Below are 24,472 nucleotides of genomic sequence, written 5' to 3'. Positions count from 1 at the left end.
AACGTTCTCCAAGTGAACTAGAATTTTTTTTGTTATTGCTAAACCTCCAATGAGATTTTAACTGTTAGGTTTCGTACGCTTGCTTGCATTTCCCCTCCAAGCTCAGATTCATTGTTTCAATTCTTTATTTTGTCTGTAAACCATTTCCAGTTCCAACAACTCTTCTGGGTCTTCATGTCCTTCTGGATATGCATTCTCAATGCAAAATTTACTCTCCAACTATAATCCCCTATCGTGCAAACATTACACATCTCTATGGAAATCATAAAAAAACCCCACAAAAAACAGTATTTTTTTCTAGTATTCTACTTTAAGATTGTTTTCTTTCCCTTCTTGTGTTTCTTCAATAATTCTGTATTTATTAACATTAAAATATAGTTCCAATGCTGTTGTCCATGCCTTTTATCCAAATCATTTCATTTGCTTTTTTTGACTTTTTTTTGGCCTGTAATGTCCTCTTTACTGCAGATCACAATGGCATTGTTAGTAAAGATTCTCATGCCCAATCGTTAATGGTTCCTTCTGACTAAGGAATAAAGTCAATAAAAAGTAAGGAAAAATGACATAATTGCCTATATTCTTTGCAGTCACCCTCTTACAGTTATTAAAAGAAAAAAAGTCACACAAACCACAACAATCAAAATATTGCATCAAGTATATGCCTTCATAAGGGTGGGGTAATCAATGGTACAACTATTGCCTACATAATTACTTTACAAAAAAAAGGAAAACAAACGTTTTTAAAGCAAGACGATTTGTCTGAAAATTTTATTTCAGTTTTCTGAACACCCTAAAGCCGCAGTGCTTCAGATGTTTCACAAGTGTCCAGACAGGATTAACAAAAAATTAGATGTTTCTAAATTACAAATTTGACATTTCATGTAGGAGCTTCAGAGGAAAGAAAAAGCTAACATACACACATCATTGAGAAAACCATAGCCTCATGCAATGGCAAGCAAGATGTAAAAGCCACCGGACTCCACAGATTTTATACAATGAACCATTGTCAGAAAAAAGTACTCTGTAGTAAACCTGTACATCCAAATACATTGGGATCTAAACCTAAGTTACATTATTTAATGTTATATACAACTCCCCTTTTACATTTTAAGAAAAAATGCCTTTGTTGAGGCCCTCCCCCTCGACCGAAAAAAAACCAAAACACATGGAAACAAAATTAATTTGAATCTACGGACATTACATTGGAATTTTGTTAAAAGATTTCTTTTTTTTTTTAATCTAGACCTGAAAATGGTTAAAAAAAACAAAACAATCTCTTCAACTGTTTTCCCATTCAGTTATACAATAAATTGCAGTGGAAAGAACACCTGTTTTCCTATTTCATTCTATTGATTTCTGGACTGCCATTTCATTTGTTTCAGAGATAAATATGTGGGAAACTGGTCCATTTATATGGAAGGTTATTACGTACAAGGGATTTTTTTTTTCTTTCATTTTTTTTTTCTTTTTTTTGTAACAAAACAGGTGCAGCTATATTTAACACTGCATAATAATGGACACCACAGTCAAAATATAAACACCCATCTTTAAAGTGGCAACAAAAATTAGAGAAAAGGAGGTTTCCTGGAACAGCATTTCTAGAGCATTTAGAAGGTACCAAGAAGACTACTAATCAACTAGTTTGAGCAGCCAAGTTTCCCTCTTTTTATTTAATGGAACAAATGCCTTAAATAAACTGTTTGTCCTCTTCACTGAAGAGAGCTAGTCTATTCATCTTTAATGAGCTAGTTTTTGGGAAGATTAGCCATGTACTGTAGTAATGCTTACTGCATATTATCCAAGCATTTTCTGCGAACGGTTGGAGAAAGCAGTCAGTAAGAACCAAGGATCAATGAAATAGATGCCGTTTTAAGCCATCCACATAACGGAGACCAACACAGTACCCAGTGTTAAAACCCAATCTCTTCTGGCACTAATGTGCATTTTTCACCCGCACCCCAGAAAAAGTAGTAGCCGATCCAAAGTTCCCATTCCTCTTGGATTTCCTCAGTCAATTTTCACATTAGTGTAAATTTTTCGAACAAAGGCACTTGTTCCCATATAACCAATTGCTCCTATAAAAGGAAATAAAAGATTAAGAAAATGCAGAAGACATAAACTTATACTGATTATATAAAACAATTTGATGAAATCACCAATATTGTTATGAAATATAGGTACATGTTTAAACTATGTCCATTAGGATAATGTACCCCCTTGCAGATGGGGTCTTAAAATGACAGGGTTTCTTTTTTTTGTTCCCACAACATTCAAATTAAATAAGGTATTTATGTTAAGGGCACTTACCACACATGATTCCCAAGGCTGTGCTAAACACGGCCATATATCCAAAGTAAAATGATGTTTGAAACAATCCATACATCCTGGCAAAGTAGAGAGAGAAGATAGATTAGTTTTAATGCAGAGAGCATTGGACCTGGGGGGGGCATCAAAAGGAGAGAAATATTCTTAAAGGCAGGGCTCAAATTAAAATCTGGTGAACCATACACACAATGTCCTGGGCGGCAATGCTTGTAAATTAAAACTAAAGCAGTATGAAATCAATACAAAACAGTATATAGAAAATATATGTCAAAATTAAGCTGTTTTATCTATTGTAAAACACAACGATTCACAGCTCATACTGAAGTAATTTGAAGTATTTTCCTAAGAATAACTGATGAAACAAAGCATATCTCACAATGTATACAAAAATCTACTTACTTAGTTTTGAAAAAGTAGTAGTAAAATGAGTACATGTAAACATAGATTGCAGTTGATGCAGCCGAAAGAAAGCTTGTCCATTGCCTAGAAGAGATGACACATTTTAGCAAAAGATATACAAAATATATTTGCAAACAAATCTCATCAACTGTATTAAAGGGGCAGTATGGTGGGACACAGCATAATGAATATTCTATATACCCTGCATAAGGAAATTTGCAATAGGACTTTTGGTAAATTTGGTGATTAGTACAAAGCTCCAAAACCGAGCTCAAATTTGTCTTCAGAAAATCATGGATCTACATTCACTCGCAAATCTCTCTCTCTCTCTGTTTTGCTACCTTCTCTGTCAAACACTTCTGCAACTTCTATCTTCTCTTCTCTATTCTATCTTCAATCCACTATCCCCTAATCTTCGTCTGCATCTCCGTGGACATAACCCAGCGGGAACTTGCACGGAAATGGTGGTGCTTGTCGTGACATCTTTCACCAATTGGCGGATAAGTGAGAGGATGTCACCGCAAGCGCCGTCATTTTGCCGGATACCGGGCACAAATTTCACAAGCTGACTTGTGTAAAAGGTGGCAACCTATGACAGTGCCATGTTCAAAATCACTAAGTTCCTCAGCACAACCCATGCTACTGCCAATGTCTGTCTATGGAGATAGATGCCTATGTACATCTGTTAGAAATGGATGTGGCTGAACCCCCTAATTAGGAAAAATGTCTCAATACTTATATACTCCATTTACACACACACCAGTTTTTCTTGTTATAAACATGAGGTCAAGAAAAAGGGAATACGTACCACCTGTAATCCTCTGCGTTAAGGAGAAAGTATGTACATACAATAGTCACACAAACAGTTACAATGCAGAGGATAACGAGCACCAGCATCATAAATCCATAAACGTAATAGATCTTATACGCCCAGAATGAAGTGAAAATGAAATACCTAGGGAGGAAAAAGCAAATATGAGTTATATGAACTAAAGAGAATTCTAAACCAACCACCCAACACAGAATCTTGCCGTGTTGTTAGCCCTCTCCCATGTATGTGGCATATTAACGCCATGTGTTTGCTCAGTAATAAAATATGACAGACGCCATTAACAACAGATTAGGGCCAAGTTCAAAGGGCCTACTTCTTCAACAAGCAGTTTGTGTAGGGGTGCTGTGACGTTTTTATAATCTGCTAACATGAATCCTTACATTCAGCAGCCTTATTATCCAAACTCAGAGGAGCATAAGCTATATATAATATATAACACTGCAAAACTACATACTCCATATTGACTACACTAAGTATTGACAACAAATACACTTACATTTCAATAAAAATGGATCCAAAAGGTAAAATGCCACCCAGGCAAACGATGACAGCCGGCTCCATGAACCTACAATGAACAAGGTATTACTTTTGGAAAATCATATTTAATCTCATTATATCAAGTGTCAATGCTTTGCACACAATAAAGAAGGCATTCATGGAAGTATCCATGGTACAAGTGTCAACACAAACACAATTCCTAAGAATTCTGGATATGGGGTTTCCACTCATTTTCCCTGTTGATACTTTATAGCTAGTGTTAGTCATGGATGGAAACAACTCATTTGTAAAAATCCCTTTGGAGCATTATTACATAATCATAATAGTATATCAGTGCAAACACTTACACATTCAATTTAATTGTACTTACCATTTTTTCTCTGGAATGGGACGTGGGACAGCATTGACGCGACAAGGGAAGTTGGGCTGTCCTGCCAAGTTCCGACCAAGAATAGTCCCCACCAGGTTCAATGGAAGTATCACAAAGAGACAAATGCAGCACACGGCAACCTAGGGAACATCATGTGTTTGGATTACTAAGCGTCTTATTACTGATTGGAGCAGAGACGTATAAGAACATCTCCAAATGGTCTGTGTAATCAGCTATTATTGAGCCCCGGCGTCTATACTGTCCTTTTAATTATCACTGCTGCTTCCTACCCAGGATTGTAACTTTTATTATGAAACCTCAAATACAGCTGACAATGTAAAAACAGGTGAAAGTGGCAACTTAAAAACACTGAAGCTAAACAGTGCAACTATAACAAATCACAAATTAATATATTATATATATATACATACACATACATATACATATATATATATATATACCAATGCAGAAACTGCTACAAAGAAAAATCAGGATTTGACATTGACAAAAGCTCAAGTATAAAGTAAAGTTCCCTAAAGCCCCAATTCAATGCAGAAACGGTTTCGAAACATAAATCTCTAACATGTAAGAGCAAGTTTTATTTGTACGTGAAGTACCAGCTTCGATTACCCTGGATATTTTCCAGGCACGTAAAACTCAGGTTAAAGTTTGCTTTTCTTAGAAAAGAAAAGAAAAAAACCCTGTGTGACCCCAAATAAACTTCCAAAAATACATAGTTGTCTAGATTAAACACGTGTGTACTTAAAGCGCAATCCATAGAACCAAAAAGAAAGCTTTAATGCAGATGGAATGCCCTTCTGTCAGCATTCCCAAAGACCGAATGATATACAGATTACTACCAAGGAATGCAATATTGGGAAAATGCATGTTCAGCACATGTCAGAGACCCACATTAGAAGCTTTTCTGACAGGGGCTGAAGAATCTTCCTGGCACTGGATAGGAAAACTACACCAGTAGCGGATCAATTCTAGAAGCACCCAAAGAAATGTCAAAGATGGTCTACTCTAAGGGACTCAACTATTTAGTATATAGAAATAACATTTGAAGAAAAAAACAAAAAAAAAAACAAAAACATTTTAATGGCAACTTATTCTATAAAAACAATACATGGGGGTACAATCAACATCTGAATCCTAAACAAAGGTTCTTCAAAAGGTATTAAACGCTGCAACACTAAATCAGTTTAAGACCTACAGAAGAGTTTGAACAAACTCGTAAGCACTTACAGGTGCTGCACAGTCACATGCTGAGGAGAAACCTAATCACGCAAATTGAAGCTAATGGGTGGTTACAATGCCGCCTAGTGGCCACAAACTGGAAACCAGACTTGTGCATTAGGGTTTGTGGTCAATTTGGCGATTTGCACGAAACCCAGGAAAAATAGGCCAGACGTGGGCTCAGACGAAAATGGGGGTCCACATTAATTTACACTCTCTCACACTCTTATTCGCTCTCACCATATATCCACATAGAAGCGGACGATGAATAAGGATTTAAGAGAGAAAATTGAAGATGCAGAACTAAATGCAGAAACGGTCGGGAAGGTAGGGAAACATTTAGAGAGCATGAGAGACAGCGTGAACGAGATAAAGAGTGAGTGAGTGTGAGAGTGACTGAGGGCACAGGGCAACATATTTTGTTCCTAAAATAGATCCCTCCAACCTAAACCTCCCAGTCTAGTGACTAGTCAAACAGCAAAAGAGGAAGACAAAGTAATGCTGCCATGGAGTAAAGCAAGGAAAGTTATGCTGATTATGGATTCATTTTTAGTTCTCCCGGCTATACATGGCAGCATTTACTTATGGGCACCCAAACGAGGAGGGTGAAATAATAAATATCTGTTTTCGTAGTATTCCTGTTTGCGGTTGAGGCAAGGCCCCAGCCGAACTTTGGACCACATTGGCAAACCGGGCCTTGTCTGAAGGTAAAGACCTGCCGATAGAAACGGACTTAATCTCCAAGAAGCCTTCAGCAGTATGGTGGGTGAGTGGCATAGGTTTACCCTCTGGTCACTAAGAAGGGGACCACACTGACAACTCCTTGGTGAAAAGGTACATACTGCGGCTTCCAGGGGAGAGAGGCTGAATTCCCCTGGACAAGGCTAAAACTAAAGCCAGGGAAGCCATAAAAAACATTTGTAACACAAAAGCCACCTTTCTAATGATGGAGGACAGGAGAAAAATACTGGGGGTTTGGGGTAAAGGGGACTATTTAGGATCTCTGCTTTATTTCCTGTCCAATCAGCTGCAAGAGCTAACCCATAAATTAATGCTGCCATGGATAGCCAGGAAGGAACATCTGCATGTTGCTTCACCATGCAATCCGGTACCCATAATGCTAACAAGGTATGGAAAGCTGGGTTTTTAAGCGTGCCCAATATGCTAAACTCAAACTATTTTAAAAAATAAACTATTTGCATTATCCCAAGAGCAACAAACCCCGTACACAAGCCATTTAAATACATATTCATTTGGTTATTTGCTTGTTTAAGAGATCTCTGGCATTGTTTGAAACAAAGGAACCTGTTAGAGCTTTCAGAGTAACTACATCCATACCTTAGAACTACCAATGGATTGTGCTATTAAACTTTGAGCTTTATTCAAACCATTAACTGGAATGCACCATTAGTTTGATAAAATCAAAATATCTACCTTGCCAGGATGTAATATAATAATTCACGTGTTCTAGAAACAAAGGGAATAGCTTCAACAAATGACGTATCCTTACATTATCAATATTTTACCATCATGCTAAATTTGACAAAAAGGATTTATGATTGCCATCACAATTAACAGAAACAAAGCAACAACATACCATAGTACCAAATGGGATTGCCCTTGAAGCGTGATAATACATTGCAATGAAGTTGATAAAGAACGCAGTCCCACAAACCATTGCTGGGATAAGGAAAGCTCCAATAAACATTTGCTTTATCCATCTTCTACCTGCAGGTAAATATAGTTTATTTGTGAATAAAGGACACTCAAAAGTACAAATAGGAAAACTATAATCCACTATTTACTCTCAAAACAAAAAAATAAAACCTTAATACTGAAATTTTTATAGCAGCGATAGGAAGCAAAGTCAATTGGATCACTTGTACAGCACAATAAAACGAAACATTTTTTTCTTTCCTTTTATGGTCTGTTTGAGAAGAAATAGTTCAAGGATATCTGTGTATTACATAAAAGTATGCGTTACCTCCTTGCCTAGCATAAAGGCTTCCTCCAAAATAGCCATTTACCGGAGATGTTGCTGCATAGACAAATATAGCTGTACTTAACATGGATCCCCTCCTAAAGAAAGAAAAAAACAATGTTTGTGAGAAAAAAAAGTATGAGTAGGTAAAGTATGCATTTATCCAATATTAGAATCAATGTAAGGTAAGAGAGGGTAAAGCAGTGGATGTTTTATACAGTAGCAGAGGTTATTAACCTGTTATTTTCCTCATTTTGTTTCAATAAACTTTACTTATCTATAGATAATCAAGGTTGGCAGTCATTTGATATTTTAGGCGACTTTCCTCTCTAATACACCACGCCGAGTTGATTCTTTATGGCAATGCTAATGTACCGTATGTTGCTTCACAGACTCATTTGTTGAGTGTGTCTGGCTATACAAAGAGCCACTGCAGTAACACATGCAGTATGATAAGGCATCAGGATGTTTGTCTAGTAGATTATGCTAAACTAACTGAGACAGAACACATTATGCGAAAACTAGTAATGAAAAAGAAAATCAGTTAAGCTAATTCATATCCCCATATGCAATATGTGACGCAATATCAGCTAACAAAATAAATACATGTCTAAAATTGTAAATAAGGTATATATCTCAGAAAAAGGCTGAAACACAGATATGCTAAGGTGACATTCTGAAGCTGTGAAACCAATCAGGGAATATAGAAGACAGCGTTTAAAAGCCGCTCGCTGGTGCCCGCTGCTTCACTGCTGAGCGCCGAAATATGACATCATATTACGGCGCTCAGCATGAAATGCCGGCACCGGGACGGAGGTAGAGGCCTTGTGGAGGAGAATGAGGGGCGCCGAGCGGTTGCTAGGCACCCCACTCTCTCCTCCGCATAAAAAAAAACCAGACAGCGTTTGAAAGCCGCTCACTGGCGCCCCCCTTTCAAATGGCGCCTATGGCACGAGCCATAGGTGCCATACCCTAGATACACCTCTGGTCAGGAAACAAATATATTATGCTTACTCTGTGTATAGATCTTCAATCATGGCAACAATGATTACAATGAGCGATACAGCAAAGATCTGGCACCCGGATCCAATCAAAGACGAAAACATTAGTGGATGACTTGATGGCCTAAAAACATCACCATGGACCTGTTTCCAACCATATTCATCACCCAAATCTCTGTCCTAGAAATGAAAGAAAGCGTACAATTAAATAGCAAGCGTGCAATCTAAAAGGAACAGTGGGAGGGAAAACATTTAAACAATATTTGACAAGATAATTTGAAAATGGCCTATGCATTGACTCCTAGGGGAAAATAAGACAACTGACAAATCTGGAACCATGGCAGTTCGCAACATTCACAACTATGAAAATATTGCCGACCAGTGCAAAACTATAAGGCAATATATTATGCCCAGGATTAAGCAGTGTAACAAATATGAAAGCAATGGTTGCAAAAATAATTTAAAAAAAAAAGTTCAATGAAAAAAGATAAAAATGAAAAATAATTGATGAATAGTACCTAGCAATTGTGATTCATGGAAAACAGATTTTGTATTTTTTTTTTTTTTACACATCAGTCTATATTAGTGCCATATACTCACCATATCATCCATTTCTTCTTCTTTACTGTATCGAGCATAATCTTTCCTTAAGGTGCGCATCAAAATCATGGACACCAAGCCCACCAGGAAAATAACCATCATGAAAGAATTGAAGATTGAAAACCAATGTATCTAAATAAAAAATAAACAACTGTCACCATAAGAACACCATGTAACCAGTTCAAACATTTGAAAAATCAATCTACAGTAAGGGGTCAGCCACATTTTCTAGATAGGGCTGTGGGGGAAACCATGCGCCAGACAAATATCATCCTATCGGGCGAACAGGCTCCTTAGGTCACACTGCTCATTGGGCTGGTTAGAGAGGAGAGTACGTTATTTGGAGCAGGTCCACTTATACTACGGTACTCACAGCATCTATGAAATGAAACGAAACAAGCAACAGACCAGGCCCAGGGCTGCCCCTCACATAAATACAGCAAAAAAAAAAAAAGGGGTGTCAGAAGTACGTTGGAAAATAATGGGGAAAGGGTTCACTGATATTTTAGCAGATAAACCCCAATTAGTTGTGGGAGAATTTGCATAAAGTGATTAAAGAATGGCCTTCTTTGGATGGGACAACTCATTCTTTTCTACCATCACTATCTATGCATCTTTATCTAGGATAGCTTGGGATCACGACCTGCAGCAGCTTATTATAGGTCACAATCACTATATTTATATCTGAGATAGCCGGTAACTGGCAAGATCCCAGGAACAGAACCTTGGAATGCTACTTTGATAGCATTTAACATGTCACTTTGGATGAATTGATAATTAACAAAGCGTAAGATAAGTGCCCACAATACGTGGATAAAACAAAAAGCACACTACTCTACTATATGGGTAATATTTTTGTTTGATTTTAAGAAGGAATTAGTGTTTTACATACTCTGTGCTGGAAAAATGAAGGGTCGAGGTATTTATCAAAACGATCCTCAAATCGAACATCAGATTTCTTCCATTTAACCTTTAGGAGAGAAGGGAAAAAAAGTTTTTTATGAGAACAATTTCATGTATTATTTCTAAGAGAAGTATGCCTATGTCAATTATTAACAGCAGCATTACCGCAAGCCGAAATATACCCTGTAAACACAATAATTCAAGTCAATTAACTATCCTGGCTGGCCATGTAAACATAATGAAGGTAAATATGCAATAATAAAAAACAAAAAAAGGAGGAAAAGGCATGAAATCTGTGCAAACAAACGCATTGGATTCTATGTAAGATTGCCTGCATAATGCAAAACCAATAAAATGTAAGACTCAAGATGCTTCCTCTTGAAGACCACAGTACTCGTTTATTTAAATAGCCCGACATTTAAGTAGCTATTACTAAACTAGCTTTGTGCTCCACCTACATACTGAGGGCCTCCTGCTTCACAGGCTCCTCTAACACTGGGAGTCATTGTTGTCCTCCTCTCTACCGTTACCACTCCAGCACAGTAGTCTTTGTCCTCCGCCTGCATAAGAGCTCCTCTACCTACCCACTCCCCCTCGAACCAAAGTCCTCCTGCCTAACCTCTCTTTACATTGGTGTTGTCTACCTACCTACCTGCAATGCGCACCAGGGTCCACCTCGGTGTTCTAGAGAATTGCAATGCTGGGCTGGACAGGGTCCAATCACTATGCAGAAAGTTCACAATGATTGGACCCTCAGATTAATTCTGACCCAACGTGACCGACCATTCTCTCGTTAATAAGGAGATTATATATACATAGCCAAATACGTCATATATATTTACAGAGTTGCCACCAACATGGACCGCAAGTATTTTTGCATACTGTAATGACTGATTCAAGTACCATCTAATTAGACTTTACAGAAAAGACAAATGTGTACTCCGGCCATGGGTCTTAGCATACCAATAGACAAGTAGCATTTGCGTGAATATCCAGATCTGTGGAATGTGTTAATAAATAACGCTATATTATATGTCGGCAACGGCTTGCTTGATTTGGGTGCAGGTTTTTTACAAAACACAGCACAATTCCCCAAGTCAAGAATGGTTAGGGCTGTTAAAATACCATAAAAAGTTAGAAACACTACAGCGTGCTCCGTAAAGTCACAGAAAATACTATAACAAGGACTGCCTGTGGATAGTCGACTAACGAGTTTTGAAGCCAGGCCTTATAATGTCAAAGAAAGGCTATTGACCCAGTAGTTTCAAACCAAAACCTTTGTTCATTAACTTGCCAATCTTACATCAAAGACTGAAGATCATTTCATACCACAATCTGCAAAGAGTCATCCGATATCCAATTTGGTCGACCGATGAAATACAAAGTAACATTGCCCAAAAGCAACAAGAACCCACAGCTATACGGCCACTGTCTACTTACAGAGTACGACATCTGGACTTTGGTGTTTGGGACAAGTTTGACTTTTCCTTCACTGGTAAGATTTACATCTACAATACGATTCCCGTTGTAACCTATTTCTAGTTTTTTGTAAGTCCAAAGATAATAATCTTCTCCATTTTCATCGGCTTCGCCTACGATACCTGTGTATTAATAAACAAATTATATTAGAGTTTAGAAGTTCATACAATTATTCAATTATACAATTATTCCATAATTCCATATCAGCAACAGTGCAGCATTAACCCCTTCAATCCCGCAATTGGGGCATTTTAGGGGTTAATATGTGTTTTGTACAGGGCTCTGCTGCTGCTGGTCTCAGCAAAAAAGAGCCCCCACAAGCCCTCTGATCACGCCTTCAGGAGTGACCAAACAGGCTGCTCCCTGCTTAAACACCAAAAAATACATATTACCTGATCACTTGTGAGTAACATTTGAAGTCACTGATTATTAATTGATCTCCCTGATCAATGTCAGTGGCCTAAATTTGTCCCTTAAAACCGAAACACGCACGTTCCAGTTTTGACAGCACAAACATGACTTATCCATGCATGTGGGGTATCGCTGTACTTAAAGGGTGTTAGGGTGTGGAACCAGCTGCATGGGACAGGCCAATATGCCCCTAACTAGATTCCCTGAGCTGTCTATTACTACAATGTTTGGGACAAACTGGCGCTAAAATAGTTAAATCAAAAGTTTTAAAATGCCCCTAGTAAAATACTTTGGGATGTCAACTTTTAAAAAATATACACTTTAGTTTAGCAGTTTTTCTTTTTCTGGCCGCTATTGGGGCGGAACTCCCAGCATACCACATTTAAAAAAATTCTTGTTCAGAAATGTCTCATCCATATTTAACACTGTAAATAAATGAAAATACCAGGTATATGAGGTTTTTGCAAAAACAGAAAAGATACCCAATTACACTTTTGGATTTTTTTCCCGTTTGCACTGGTTATATATAGGTTTTTTATAGGTGAAACTGAATTTTTTTCCCCCTATGATAGCAGTGTGGTCCACTTTGCAAATGCATGGGGGGGGGGTTCTGCAATCATATGACCATCTAAATGTATTCAATTGATCATAAAGGAAAAAAACAAAAATCCCAATATACAATATCTTACCCCAGATTGGTAGATCATCAATATACATTTGGTACCAATAGTGGTTCTTGATTGCATAAACAAATGCATCTCTCTTGGCTTTGTCCAAATCAATTTCACAATAACTTGTCTGCATGACATCATCTGCGCATAAAAACAGAAAGATACTTCATTCAACAACTATATATTTTCAAGTAAAAAGTGAATGGTACCTAACATGTTAGCGAGCTTCTCTTACAAGAGGTTGGCTAGCCCTGCAAAATGCAGTATTCTATGGCTGCAGAGACGCAAAAAAATAGTCCCTCGTTTAACCCTTTCAATGTTTGTAGCTTTACTAAAGCTCGCTCTAGTTAGGTAATGATCATATAAGTTGTTCACACTTTACAGAGCGAAACACGTGGTTAAAACACAATAGACAATTATGCTGAGACACAAAATAGAGATAAAAAATAAAGTATATCAATGTTTTTACACCAAGTTTAAAAGATCAGCTGGCAGAAAGCAGTCATGAATGATTTCATTTTGTCAAGGACCTACCGCATACGTGTTTGGCACTGAAAGTGTGAACTGTGTATTATACAGGGCGAAAAAGCTTTTCTTGCAGCAGAAGCTCATTGGGGCCGGACCTGATGTAGTTTGAGCTTCGTTACAACTGCTCCGCCAACTGCCGCTTTAGTGAATACGTGCTAGTGGAGAACCCAGGGCATCTAGGATCTGTGTTCCAACTATATATTTAACTCTGATCATCATTAGTTTCAAAGTAGATATATAGAGAGCATAGCACATAACTATTCATCACAAACAGTATTTAAAACATAGCAAACTGAAAAAGAAAATCCATGCTTACATAGCAGCTTTATCAAAGTAAATGCATCAATGTTAGATATGTTAGAGTTTTATGACATTGCTATTTTTTCTGTGCAAATTATTTAGATTATTTGATGTTCTATACAATACAATAATACTGAACTAATTGCATAGGTTAATTACATCAATATGATATTCTTAGTTTTTATAACACTTGCGCACTCACCCTTAAATTTAATATCCAAGCCACTAAATTCCAACTCCACTCCCTGAAGAGCTTCCCCTAAAGTTTCATGGTAGTGGCTAATACTTTTCTTAGTCCCCACGCAGAAAGGCAGGGAGAAGTATTTGTATGTCTCTTGCCGATTGTGATACGGTCCCACCGTGTTCATCCATAAAACAACTTCTTCCTTGTCATTATACTAGAAAAAGAAAGAAAATAAGGTGGGGGGGAAACAATAAAAAAAAGATTTGATTTGCATTTATCATTAATGCACAAGGAAGCAGAAAAAATTATATATGGAAGCTTTTAAAACACAAGTAAGAAATATTTCCTTTTTTTGTATTTTTGGTCTTCTGTTGAAAAGATTGTGTATCACAGAATGTTGCTGTCCTCGGATATAGGCTGTTTAACTACTTTTACCACTTCGCATCAACCATTACGTTCCATGCCATCGTGATGTTTCTTACTCTGCATCGGTTTTTTTTTCTGGTTTACAGCTTTGGATAAAGCCCCACATATATTAATACAGAGATGCATGTTTCTCCCTTTAGAGAATAAACTCCTTTGTAGTTGACTTCTTGAAATAACTTCCTATTTTAAGATATATTTATCAAATCACGTTTTACCATCTCCTTTTTCATTCCCCTCTGTTCTAGCTGTAAGGACTGCAAACGGTATCATAAGAACTCTGTTCAAACACAGATGGAGGAAGAAGCAATTTAGCCAGCATGTACTCCTGTCCCCCCAAAGAGCCAGGAAGAACCAGGTGTGGGGTTAAAGCCTGTACCGACTAACACAGTTTTATACGCATTGCCCATCCTGAATGTCTGAATATCCACAGATAGACGGTTATCTGTAAACAATAAGACACTGGCATTGTTTTCAGATTTATTACCGGACCAGAACTTATTTACCTGCATGTAAAAGAACCCATAGGAACCCACCAATGGGCATCAGATACATTACACAGATATCACAATTCCCCATAATATTGTGTTAAATGATACGCACTGCAATAAATGATGCAATGCTTTCAGTATATTAGATGCAAATCTCTGGTGGAAAAGAGAAAAAGTGACAGTGCCCGCCGGGTCTTAACTGGCCGTATTCTGAAAAGAGCAAATTCTATGGGAATGGAATTTACATAAATTATTAAAATTCTAAAAAACTTTCACATCTCACAATATTTTAAGTGTTTGCATCAAAACCAAAGAGCAGTTCTGAAGTAAAGTTGTAAGTGGTTGCTATGGTGATGGACAACAAAACTGTACACCAGAATTTTTTCATTTTTTAATCGATCTACAGTCTAAAACAAAACCTTTCTAACCGGCGCTATTGAGAAGAAGACTATGATAAAATAAATGCATCTTACAGACAAACCCAAGAAATGTATTAAAGAAAGGCAACACTGAAGAGAATGCATGTATTTTAGAGGTTCATGTGTCTGGTTTCTGCTTTACTGATAACAGGATAATATCACTATGCTCATCATTTGTGGTTTTCACGTGGACCAGAAAAAATAAAAAACACTGCCAAGTGAATGCACGGGTCTCCTAGCAGACGGGAGCCAAATCATTAGGTTACCGGTTAACGTTAGCTAGTATTTGTTCAATGAATGTAACAATTTGCATTAGAAACCGTTTCATCTGTGAGTTGCTTAACATGTATCAAGTTAAGTTTAAAAGTAAAGGGCATCCAGACCAATGTCAGCTCCCCATCAGAAAAAGGGCATCGCTACATATAACTAAGTCATAGACCAATAAATGTCCTGTATCTGTAGACCTGGAGGCTGCCATTGCTGTCAGTCATGCAATACATTGGGTACACCATTGTGTACTATATGATCCTATATGAAAAGGGTGTTTAAATAGATACGCTACTACGTAGGAGAAAAGTAAGTATTTGCCTAGTAACCTACCTGCAGGTAATTTAATTTTATCTGGGAAAAAGCAAATCCCTCTTACCATTTATATTGAGTACTATATGGTAATGACGACTCCGGAAGCTGCTAAGTTACTTGAAATAATAAACTTCTTTAATTTACAGATGCTGACTATATATAAGAACCAATTACCTATCAATATTAACTAGTGTAAGAATACAATGTAATAAACACTCCATCTTTATTACACATACTATTCTCATGACAGCAGTTTTACTTTTCTACACTCACTGCTGTCTCTTTCACCTACTTTCTGTGCCAAATGAACATCACAGGAACATTTCTTTGCATTAAATTATAAAAACAAACAATTAAATAATGGTATAATCAGCACTGTATTTACTTAATGCTGTGAGGCTTGTACTGAGAAAAGTAAATGTGTTCAGGACTTTTGTATGTGGCATTTCCTGCTACTAATCCAGGAAGTGTAAAGGTGTGTAGCTCAGGTGTGCAAAGGTGGCAGTAGTCGTGGTCATGAACAATACAAAGCCTGCATGTACAGTGTGACCTGGTCTTTGCAAGCTGGAGAAAACAAAAAAAAAAGTCAAATACACCTGAGCACATTTCTACAAAGTCATATGTATAATAAATAACCTAGAAGAACAACCCAAAGAAACATGTGCGTCTAAAACGGGTTAAAATGAACAGTGATGTATTTTTGATCCTTGACAATTGTTCCATGGCGAGAAAATATCAAAAACGGAGTTTGTGAAAACCCTTGCCTTGGTTGACCCTGGATAAAGTATAGAGAAATCAGTGATTTTTATCCAGTGACATCACCGATTAAACACATTATGTAGAGGCAGGAGAAACTTGCCAGGGTGGGACCTTAATACCGTATAATGAATTTTGAAGTCGCAACGGTCCAGCAAACCCCCACTTTAGTTATTAAGAACTTGGTCTCTGAAGTCATCATCACTGTGAAGCATGTAGTTTGGCATTGGTACGGTTACAATCATTTTGGGAACAGAGAATACCCAGTCGGCTTTTCACAAATCTAAATAGGGAATTGTAGACATGATCTGTAGAATTTTGAATGCCATAAGGAAATATTCGTTATGGCATTCAAAATTCTACAGATTATGTCTACCAATTTATACCTGCGATATGCAGGTATAAACTTCACACTCCTTTGAAACTCAAGGGTGTGACTGTCCAGGCATTCATAAAAAAGGCACAGGGGACACGTACTACAAGAACGGCGATTATTTAACCAATAGTCGGGACAAATCAGTTGACACTAACACCGGTTAAAAAAAAACGGTTGGAAGCTACTTGCGACCAAGATTAACCCATGCAAATAAACACGAGATGCATTTCTAACGATACTTTGTTTGCTATTGTATCAATGTTTAATAAAAGCAACAGTTTACTGTTGGAAACACAAAACAAATGTGTTGACCATGGTTACTAATGTTTTAAACCAACCTATCCACAAATAACTAATGAGGTTGTAAATGCTTTATCAGTGCACACCATTAACCCCAAGCATATCTAGTCTAAATCCTACATTTTGAGGGGTGCAGGACAATTCAGCAAATTAACCCATGTATGAAAGCAAGTTTTAGCAGCATGTGGAGGCTTACAATGATATAATAACTCTCTAATGCAGCCATAATTGATACATGTGAAGCCAACATGTTACACATGACAGGATCTTCGTAGAACAGGATCTGTGCAGAGTCCCGAGATCTATCCTGTGTCAGAACGCAGGCCTGAAGCCATTTATCAGCAAGTACTTAGCACCAGATGAGTGATACAATTGCAAATTTGGGCCTACGCTCGGAATGACATTTGTAAAGCCCTGACTACACACATACAGAGGCCTGATGGGATCAAGTACTCCGGAATCGAGCACATCCTAGGCCTGAGCCTTTGGCTGTAAAGTCAGAAGCCATCCCTCATCCCGGAACACACCGAGGGACGTGTAAAGCCCACCCACTATCCCCGGTGTCTCACCGTGTGCTCATGTTCATCCGCCGTGACACACAGTACGGACACACACAGCAGCACCAGCGTTAGCGGCCTCATCCTGCCCTGGCACTTCGTGACGAACAGCGGCGATGTCGCGGAGGCTCCTTCGGTAGTCCCTCCTACCAACCGCTTCCTGCTGGTCCTCCTCCGGCTGCTGTAACTGGCCCTATTCCGACACCCGCCACCCTCTCAGCGGCCGCTCAGCCACGTCATCCGGCCACGGAGCTTCGGACCGGAAGTGCCTCACCTCCTGCCAGCATCCCGGAAGTGCACGGTCTGTCCACGGGGGGCGGAGATACCTGTGTTGGCACAAAAGGGTTGTGATCTATAACGTGTTGTAAGGCTTCGGTGGTATATAGATGGTATATAGATGGTATATAGATGGTATATAGATGGTATATAGATGGTATATAGATGGTATATAGATGGTAATTATGTAACAGTGGCACACATAGATATGGCCACACGCACCAAGAATGATACTATACTTTGCCATATTTAAAGTCTCATTGACACACAGGTGGATGTCTTATTTACCCATGGAATTTAGACTTACCCTGTCTAACAAAATATATAGACTTTTCACAGCCGTAAATGTAACATGCCGCAACGTTGAGTTGTAATGGAGTATTTAGAATTGATTTATATAGTGCGATCGTATTCCGCAGAGCTGCACAGTAGGTGGACAGGACGTTACAAGTAGTATAAACATAACTATTTGATTTACAGAAACAGCAGGTGAGGAGGGCCCTGCACAAACTAGCGTACAGTCTAGAGGGAGTTATGGTGTATTACACAAAGTTTCATTTTTTTAGGAGGAGCAGTTCCCCTTTTGCCTTCAAATCACACTGTTCTTCTTTTCTCCTCCGATTGGTGAGTGTGCCCCAATGTTCTAAAGCCATGAAAATAATAATGTTTATAGAAACAACAGTTATTCAAATAAAATACATTATTCTTAATACCTTTAATAAATATACAGTAGTGAGGTCACATGAAAAGGCTTGGTAAAGCCCTAGCCACACCCACCTAAAACAAAGGTGTTCCTCTCATTTGAAATGTTGGGGGTTATACAGTAATTTCTGGGAACTCTCTGGATTTGCATGGAGACTCCGGATGAAGTACCGCTTCTCTGGATCACTAAGGTCACAAGAGTGGCATTTGGCATGTTCCACTCCCTGCCCACTTCCCTGTAAAAAATAGTGTGTGCCCCACGATGATGCAGGTACTGCCCACCAACGTCAGTGGGACCTCCTGCCTCCATTCCGCAAGGGGGGCTCCATGTAGCCAAAGCCAGAAAGTTCTGCGTAGCAATGGGAAATGCCTACTATACCTACTGATGTCCATATGGTTGGTCTTAGTGACACCGCGGGGTCTAATTTCTGGAGTAGGGCAAATGGCTTTATAGTCAGCTTTTTTTGTAAGTGTCCCATTGGCAGCAATGATTTCCACAAGCCTTGTGACGTTACAGCTATCGGTAGTATCCTTATCTACCACCTAAGGCCCAGGTTGACTGGAGCATCAGGCGCCAAGATCATAATTGGGATCAGTAAAGATTTTTAATCCCCAACTCTATACTTTTGATGACTTTTGAGTTCTGTGTAATAAAAGAGCTCCTGCAGAAATCAGTGGGGGCTCAAATCACAAAAACCCAGAAGCTGCTCGGTGGAAGGTGAGTATGCTAACATGGCGCACCAGTTTCTCTTCTATGTATTTACAATTAGATTACTTTGTAAGCTGATATGTGTTGTTACATATGTTTGGTATGATTTGTGTATTGTCAGTTATACGCTATAGAAAGTGTTGCTTAGGTATCATCTAGCATGTAAATTGTAACATGTAGTTTGCAAGCAAAATGTGCATGTGTTTTATTCCTTATGAAACCTTGTGGCTCAAAAACCTTGCTTTTTCCAGACACATTTTAGGACCCCCAAAAAGAAGAATCCTTGTTCTTGAGGTTACATATTTTGTCCCGGTAACATTACTACAAAATTTGCTACAGAGGTGCCAAATACTAAAGTTCCTATTTGAATATTTGTTACTACCACTCAAATCTTTATCTGTGGTAGCTCTGCTCAGTTCCTCTCTCACGGTCTCTGCCATATAAATAGTGGATAGTAATTGTGTATATTAATGGTGCATAATGGGCTGTCTATAATTCATTACATTTCAGTACATCTACAATATTCTGTGGGTACAGCTGTATGGGTCCCGGTCTCTGGAGAGGCACCCACAATTGCACACTGAGTACTAATACATTGTTTTCACGGTAGGATCTTGTAACATGGGGTCTATGGAGGCTGCAATCTGCCTCGATGTCCAAGATCTGGTTCTTCCTGTTAGTATGCATGCCAGCATGACAATAAAAAAATAAGACCCTCCAGGTCTCAAAGTGTTTCCCTGGGTGACGCACCGCCCCCACTCCCAGCACACTTCCTCTCCAATAATTGTGTGTGTTCTGCAATGTCAGCTGGACTGCCCACTGACATCAGTGGGACCACCTGCAATGTCAGCAGGGCCACCCTTGATGTCAGCGAGACCTCTTACCCACATCTCGCAGGGGTGGGCTCTGTGTAAACAGGTATGTTTATAGATCAACCCTGCTGTCATGGAAGGGAAGTTAATTAGGCTCATTATGTTTCAGTCACTGATCGAGATATCAAATCATCCAGGGAATGATAGTGGCAGAATGTGATCACAATGTATGTGATTGGCAAAATCGACCCCTAATGCCAATTACATATATGTGATGCATGTCATCCTTTCCTGTATTTTCAAGGGCTGCCAATCAGCTCTTGATACAATTTGCAGCCATCTCCTGCTCTGCCCATACGAGAAGGCTTCATCTACAGTAAAAAAAGATTATGTTCATCACAGACCAATTCTCAGCTTCTCCAGCTTAAAAAGTTATATTCGATCTCTGCCTTTGGGTAGAGATTAGGGCATGATATTGCTATAATAACAACATTTAAAAGTAAAGGTGACAGCATGCTGCTAGCAGATGTATTGTGAGATCAGCAGTCTAACATGCTGGAAAAAAACCTCATCCCTTGAGTACAATTTACAGCATGCTCAGTCATTTGATACGGATTGTGGCCCTGAAAAACAAGGGACAAAATACTTGCAGACATTCCAATTTTCTACTTTTCCTTTAACATAAATATAGAATTTAACCCTTTTTTATGTGTGCCTACCAAGTAATATATTGTTTAATACATGAATTGCTGAACTTGTCCAGAAAAAATATACAGTTTTCCTTAGGTAAAGTGTAAGTGTCATCTAACAAAAAAAAAACAAAATAATTAGTCTATCCTCCTACGGGGCAAAAATGTGTCTGGAGCCCCAGGGAATCAGGGTTAATACAAGAGATATATTTGCCTGTGCATATATTAATTGGCTGTTTTTGGGTATATGTATTGTATGCGTATATGAAGTATTATTTGTCGGCTATATAGTGAAATACATTTGTTTAAGAGTAATGTAGGCTTTATAGGTTCCTGCTGGGAGGTTGAAGGCTTCACATAAGGTACACCAATGTGGTGCTGCATGCATTCTGATGGTGCCCAAGGAGATTTCACTAAACCTGCTAGCCTGCATTAACCTTTAATGGGGGTAGAGGTTATAGGAGCTATCAGCAGACAGTATAGATCTCCCAATTATATATTTCTACATGTAGTGTATTTAGGGTAGACAAGACTAATGGGCTAATTAGAGGGTAAGAAGAGAGAATAATAAGCTTAGAAGGAAAATAGACTGTACTGTAAGGGGATTACATTTATGGCAAGGGAGTTAGTTGATCCACGCTGATTAAAGCCCCACCTATCTCCTTTACAGGCAGTTAGTAATGTATTATATGGCTTATTATAGATGTTCGAATGTGTACACTTGTATACATGTATCAGGGAGAGTCCATGTTTCTATATTTATATCAATGGGGTAGAACATATACAGTATATATACATATATTTACACATGGATATACATTATTTTTACAAAGGTATTTTTACAAAGGGCCTGGTTGGGGATAAAGTGCCCCTCTGGCCACTTCAAGATTCTTAAAAAAGGCCAGTCTGACTTTGACCCATTCCCAAAGACAGAACATTCTGTGGAAAATCCATGCTGGCTTTTCCAGGAGGCTAGAAGTCTGCAGGATCCGATCCGGGTTTCCTATGGGGCTGGTGTCAGGCACAGGTGTTGGGCACTAAAAAACCCTTGGAGTCTGATACTCAGAGAGACTGTTGGGGGAAGAGGAGGTTCCCTGTGCTCCCAGGCCAAGGAGAGGCCCTGAAGAAGACCATCCCTGAGCCAAGTGAGGCAATACCTGCCTGGACCTTTTGTGTGCTGTCTGGAGAAGGTTTTCCAGAGCCTGGCTTAGCTGGATCTGGCTGGGAGGTCGAGTTAGTGGGTGATTAGGCTGGTCAGTCTGGACCAGCATAGTTCAGTTAGAGAGGGCTCCAATTGGGAGCTAGGTTTTCTTTTTATGGTTTGGTTTTTTGGGTGTTGCATTTAAACAGTTAAAATAAAGCGCTGTGTTGTTACAAGCTGGTGTTACTGACTCTGCCCTAGAGGACTGTGCTTAGGACCCCTAAATGTGACATTTATGGCCCTCATGCTACAGGGTTTATCACAGTATGTATATATATATATATATACAGATATATATATTTATATATATATATATATATATATATATATATATATATATATATACTGATCAGACGTTAGCAGCAGATCCTTTAAGTCCTGTAAGTTGCGAAGTGGGGCCTCCATGGATTGGACTTGTTTGTCCAGCACATCCCACAGATGCTTGATTGAATTGAGATCTGGGGAACAGTCAACACCTTGAACTCATTTGTTGTGTTCCTCAAAGCATTCCTGAACCATTTTTGTTTTGTGCAGAGAGGCCAGTGCCATCAGGTAATACTGTGTCCATGAAAGCGGGTACATGGTCTACAACAATGCTTAGGTATGTGGTACATGTCATAGCCACATGAATGGCAGGACCCAAGGTTTCCCAGCAGAACATTGTCCAAAGCATCATACTGCCTCTGCCGGCTTGCCTTCTCAGCATAGTGTTTCCTGGTGCCATGTGTTCTCCAGTGACGCACACGGACCTGGCCATCTACGTGATGTAAAAGAAAATGTGATTCTTCAGATAAGGCCACCTTCTTCCATTGCTTCTTGGTTCAGGTCTTATGCTCACATGCCCATTGTAGCCACTTTCGGCAGTGGACAGGTCAGCATGGGCACCCTGATTGATCCCCAAACACACCTCCAAGACAACTACTGCCTTGCTAAAGAAGCTGAGGGTAAAGGTGATGGACTGGCCAAGTATGTCTCCAGACCTAAACCCTATTGAGCATCTGTGGGACATCCTCAAACGGAAGGTGGGGGAGTGCAAGGTCTCTAACATCCACCAGCTCTGTGATGTCATGGAGAAGTGGAAGAGGACTCCAGTGGCAACATGTGAAGCTCTGGTGAACTCCATGCCCAAGAGTGTTAAGGCAGCAGGGGAGGACTGGCAGCCTAAGGCCTGAGGGGCAACTCAAGTGAAGTGGCCCATTGTGCCACGAATCAGCCCACCATACATGCCCATCTTTTCCTGATTTTCCTGAATGCATATTCATTATAAAAATACAAATATGATTCAAATGTGGTTCAACATAAGTAAATTTAATAGCAACAAAGGATGGTAAAAAAGCAAAACCTAATGTCCCCCTGATGCTCAGCCAGTTATATGCCCCCATGATACTGGCTGAGGATTATGGGAAGTATAGTACACAGCAGCAGGAAAATTGTAAAGGCTAATATGAGTACCCTACCAGGATCATACCTCAAAGTGGGCTGATTGGGGACAGAGGTGGCACTGTAGAGCTGAATGGAGACAGCAATGACATGACAGAGGTGACACTGGAAGGGTCTGATTGTGGACAGAGGTGACAATGGGAGGGTCTGATTGGGGACAGAGATGACACTGGGAGGGGATGATTGGGAACAGAGGTAACACTGGGGAGCTGAATGGGGACAGCAATGACATGGGGGGGGTTGAAAGGGGACAAGTGACACTGGGAGGGGCTGATTGGGGATAGAGGCGACACTGGGGAGCTGAATGGGGACAGCAATGACATGGGGGGCTGATTGGGGACAGAGGTGACACTGGGAGGAGCTGATTGGGGACAGAAGTGACACTGGGGAGCTGAACTTTTTTTGTTTAATAATGTAAAAAGGCATTATGTTGTTTGTCCCCCACGGACACACTTACATACACACACATACCTATTTTTTTGTTTTTAATGAATACAAAAAAAATATTATATAGCTTGTACAAAAATAAATTGGTTTACTAACCTTCTACTTCCACTTTTGGGCGGTTTCGTCTAGACCTCAATCCTCTGGTAGCAACAGACTGTTTTCTATGTATACAGGATGTCAGTGACACGACATCCGGTGCTCCAGCAGTCTGAGTGCGAGGGGGCGGAGCTTTCACCCCTCACGCTCCTCCCATCACTATGCGGCCATCAGATTGCTGGAAAACTAATCTAAACGGCCGCTGCATGCTGATGCCGCTGGCCAGAGCTACTTTAATACTGAAACCCAAAGTTTCAATATTTTGTGTGCCCACCATTATTTTCCAGCACTGCCTTACAGGGATGGGCTGGGCCTGGGGGCAGGGGGGCAATTGCTCCCCAGGCCCCCCCCGAAATCTATTCTAAACGGCCGCAGGGTGCTGATGCCGCCGGCCGGCGCTACTTTAATACTTTTTTTAAATTTTATATGGCAAAAAAAAACGTTCCATAATAACAAAAATGCATAGAAAAGAAAT

General features: G+C 39.4%; 1 protein-coding gene across 1 annotated transcript; it reads right to left on the bottom strand.

Moving 5' to 3' along the window:
- Positions 1-737: 737 nt before the first annotated feature.
- TM9SF3 (transmembrane 9 superfamily member 3) lies at positions 738-17,903 on the bottom strand. The gene is made up of 15 exons (XM_053449920.1): positions 17,638-17,903; positions 13,740-13,935; positions 12,728-12,850; positions 11,589-11,749; positions 10,138-10,215; positions 9,246-9,377; positions 8,659-8,825; positions 7,648-7,742; positions 7,261-7,391; positions 4,425-4,564; positions 4,053-4,121; positions 3,533-3,679; positions 2,725-2,808; positions 2,308-2,384; positions 738-2,075 (listed from the first exon to the last, which is right to left on the bottom strand). Exons 1-15 carry the CDS (start codon positions 17,707-17,709, stop codon positions 2,008-2,010), a joined length of 1,740 nt encoding a protein of 579 aa, XP_053305895.1. The 5' UTR covers positions 17,710-17,903; the 3' UTR covers positions 738-2,007.
- Between the last annotated feature and the right edge of the window lie 6,569 nt (positions 17,904-24,472).

This window comes from Spea bombifrons, chromosome 11, assembly GCF_027358695.1.
Source record: "Spea bombifrons isolate aSpeBom1 chromosome 11, aSpeBom1.2.pri, whole genome shotgun sequence".
NCBI lineage: Eukaryota > Metazoa > Chordata > Amphibia > Anura > Pelobatidae > Spea > Spea bombifrons.
The sequence above is the reverse complement of the archived record's forward strand: the minus strand, read 5'-3'. Positions and strand labels throughout refer to the sequence as shown.

Excerpts from the sequence above, each read along its gene's own strand:
- TM9SF3 (XM_053449920.1), bottom strand. The coding sequence starts at position 17,709 with ATGAGGCCGCTAACGCTGGTGCTGCTGTGTGTGTCCGTACTGTGTGTC. Across the intron at positions 7,392-7,647 it reads CCTTTATGCTAGGCAAGGAG|GTAGAAGATGGATAAAGCAA; the intron begins GTAACGCATACT and ends ATTTACCTGCAG. Across the intron at positions 2,385-2,724 it reads TACTACTTTTTCAAAACTAA|GATGTATGGATTGTTTCAAA; the intron begins GTAAGTAGATTT and ends CTACTTTGCCAG.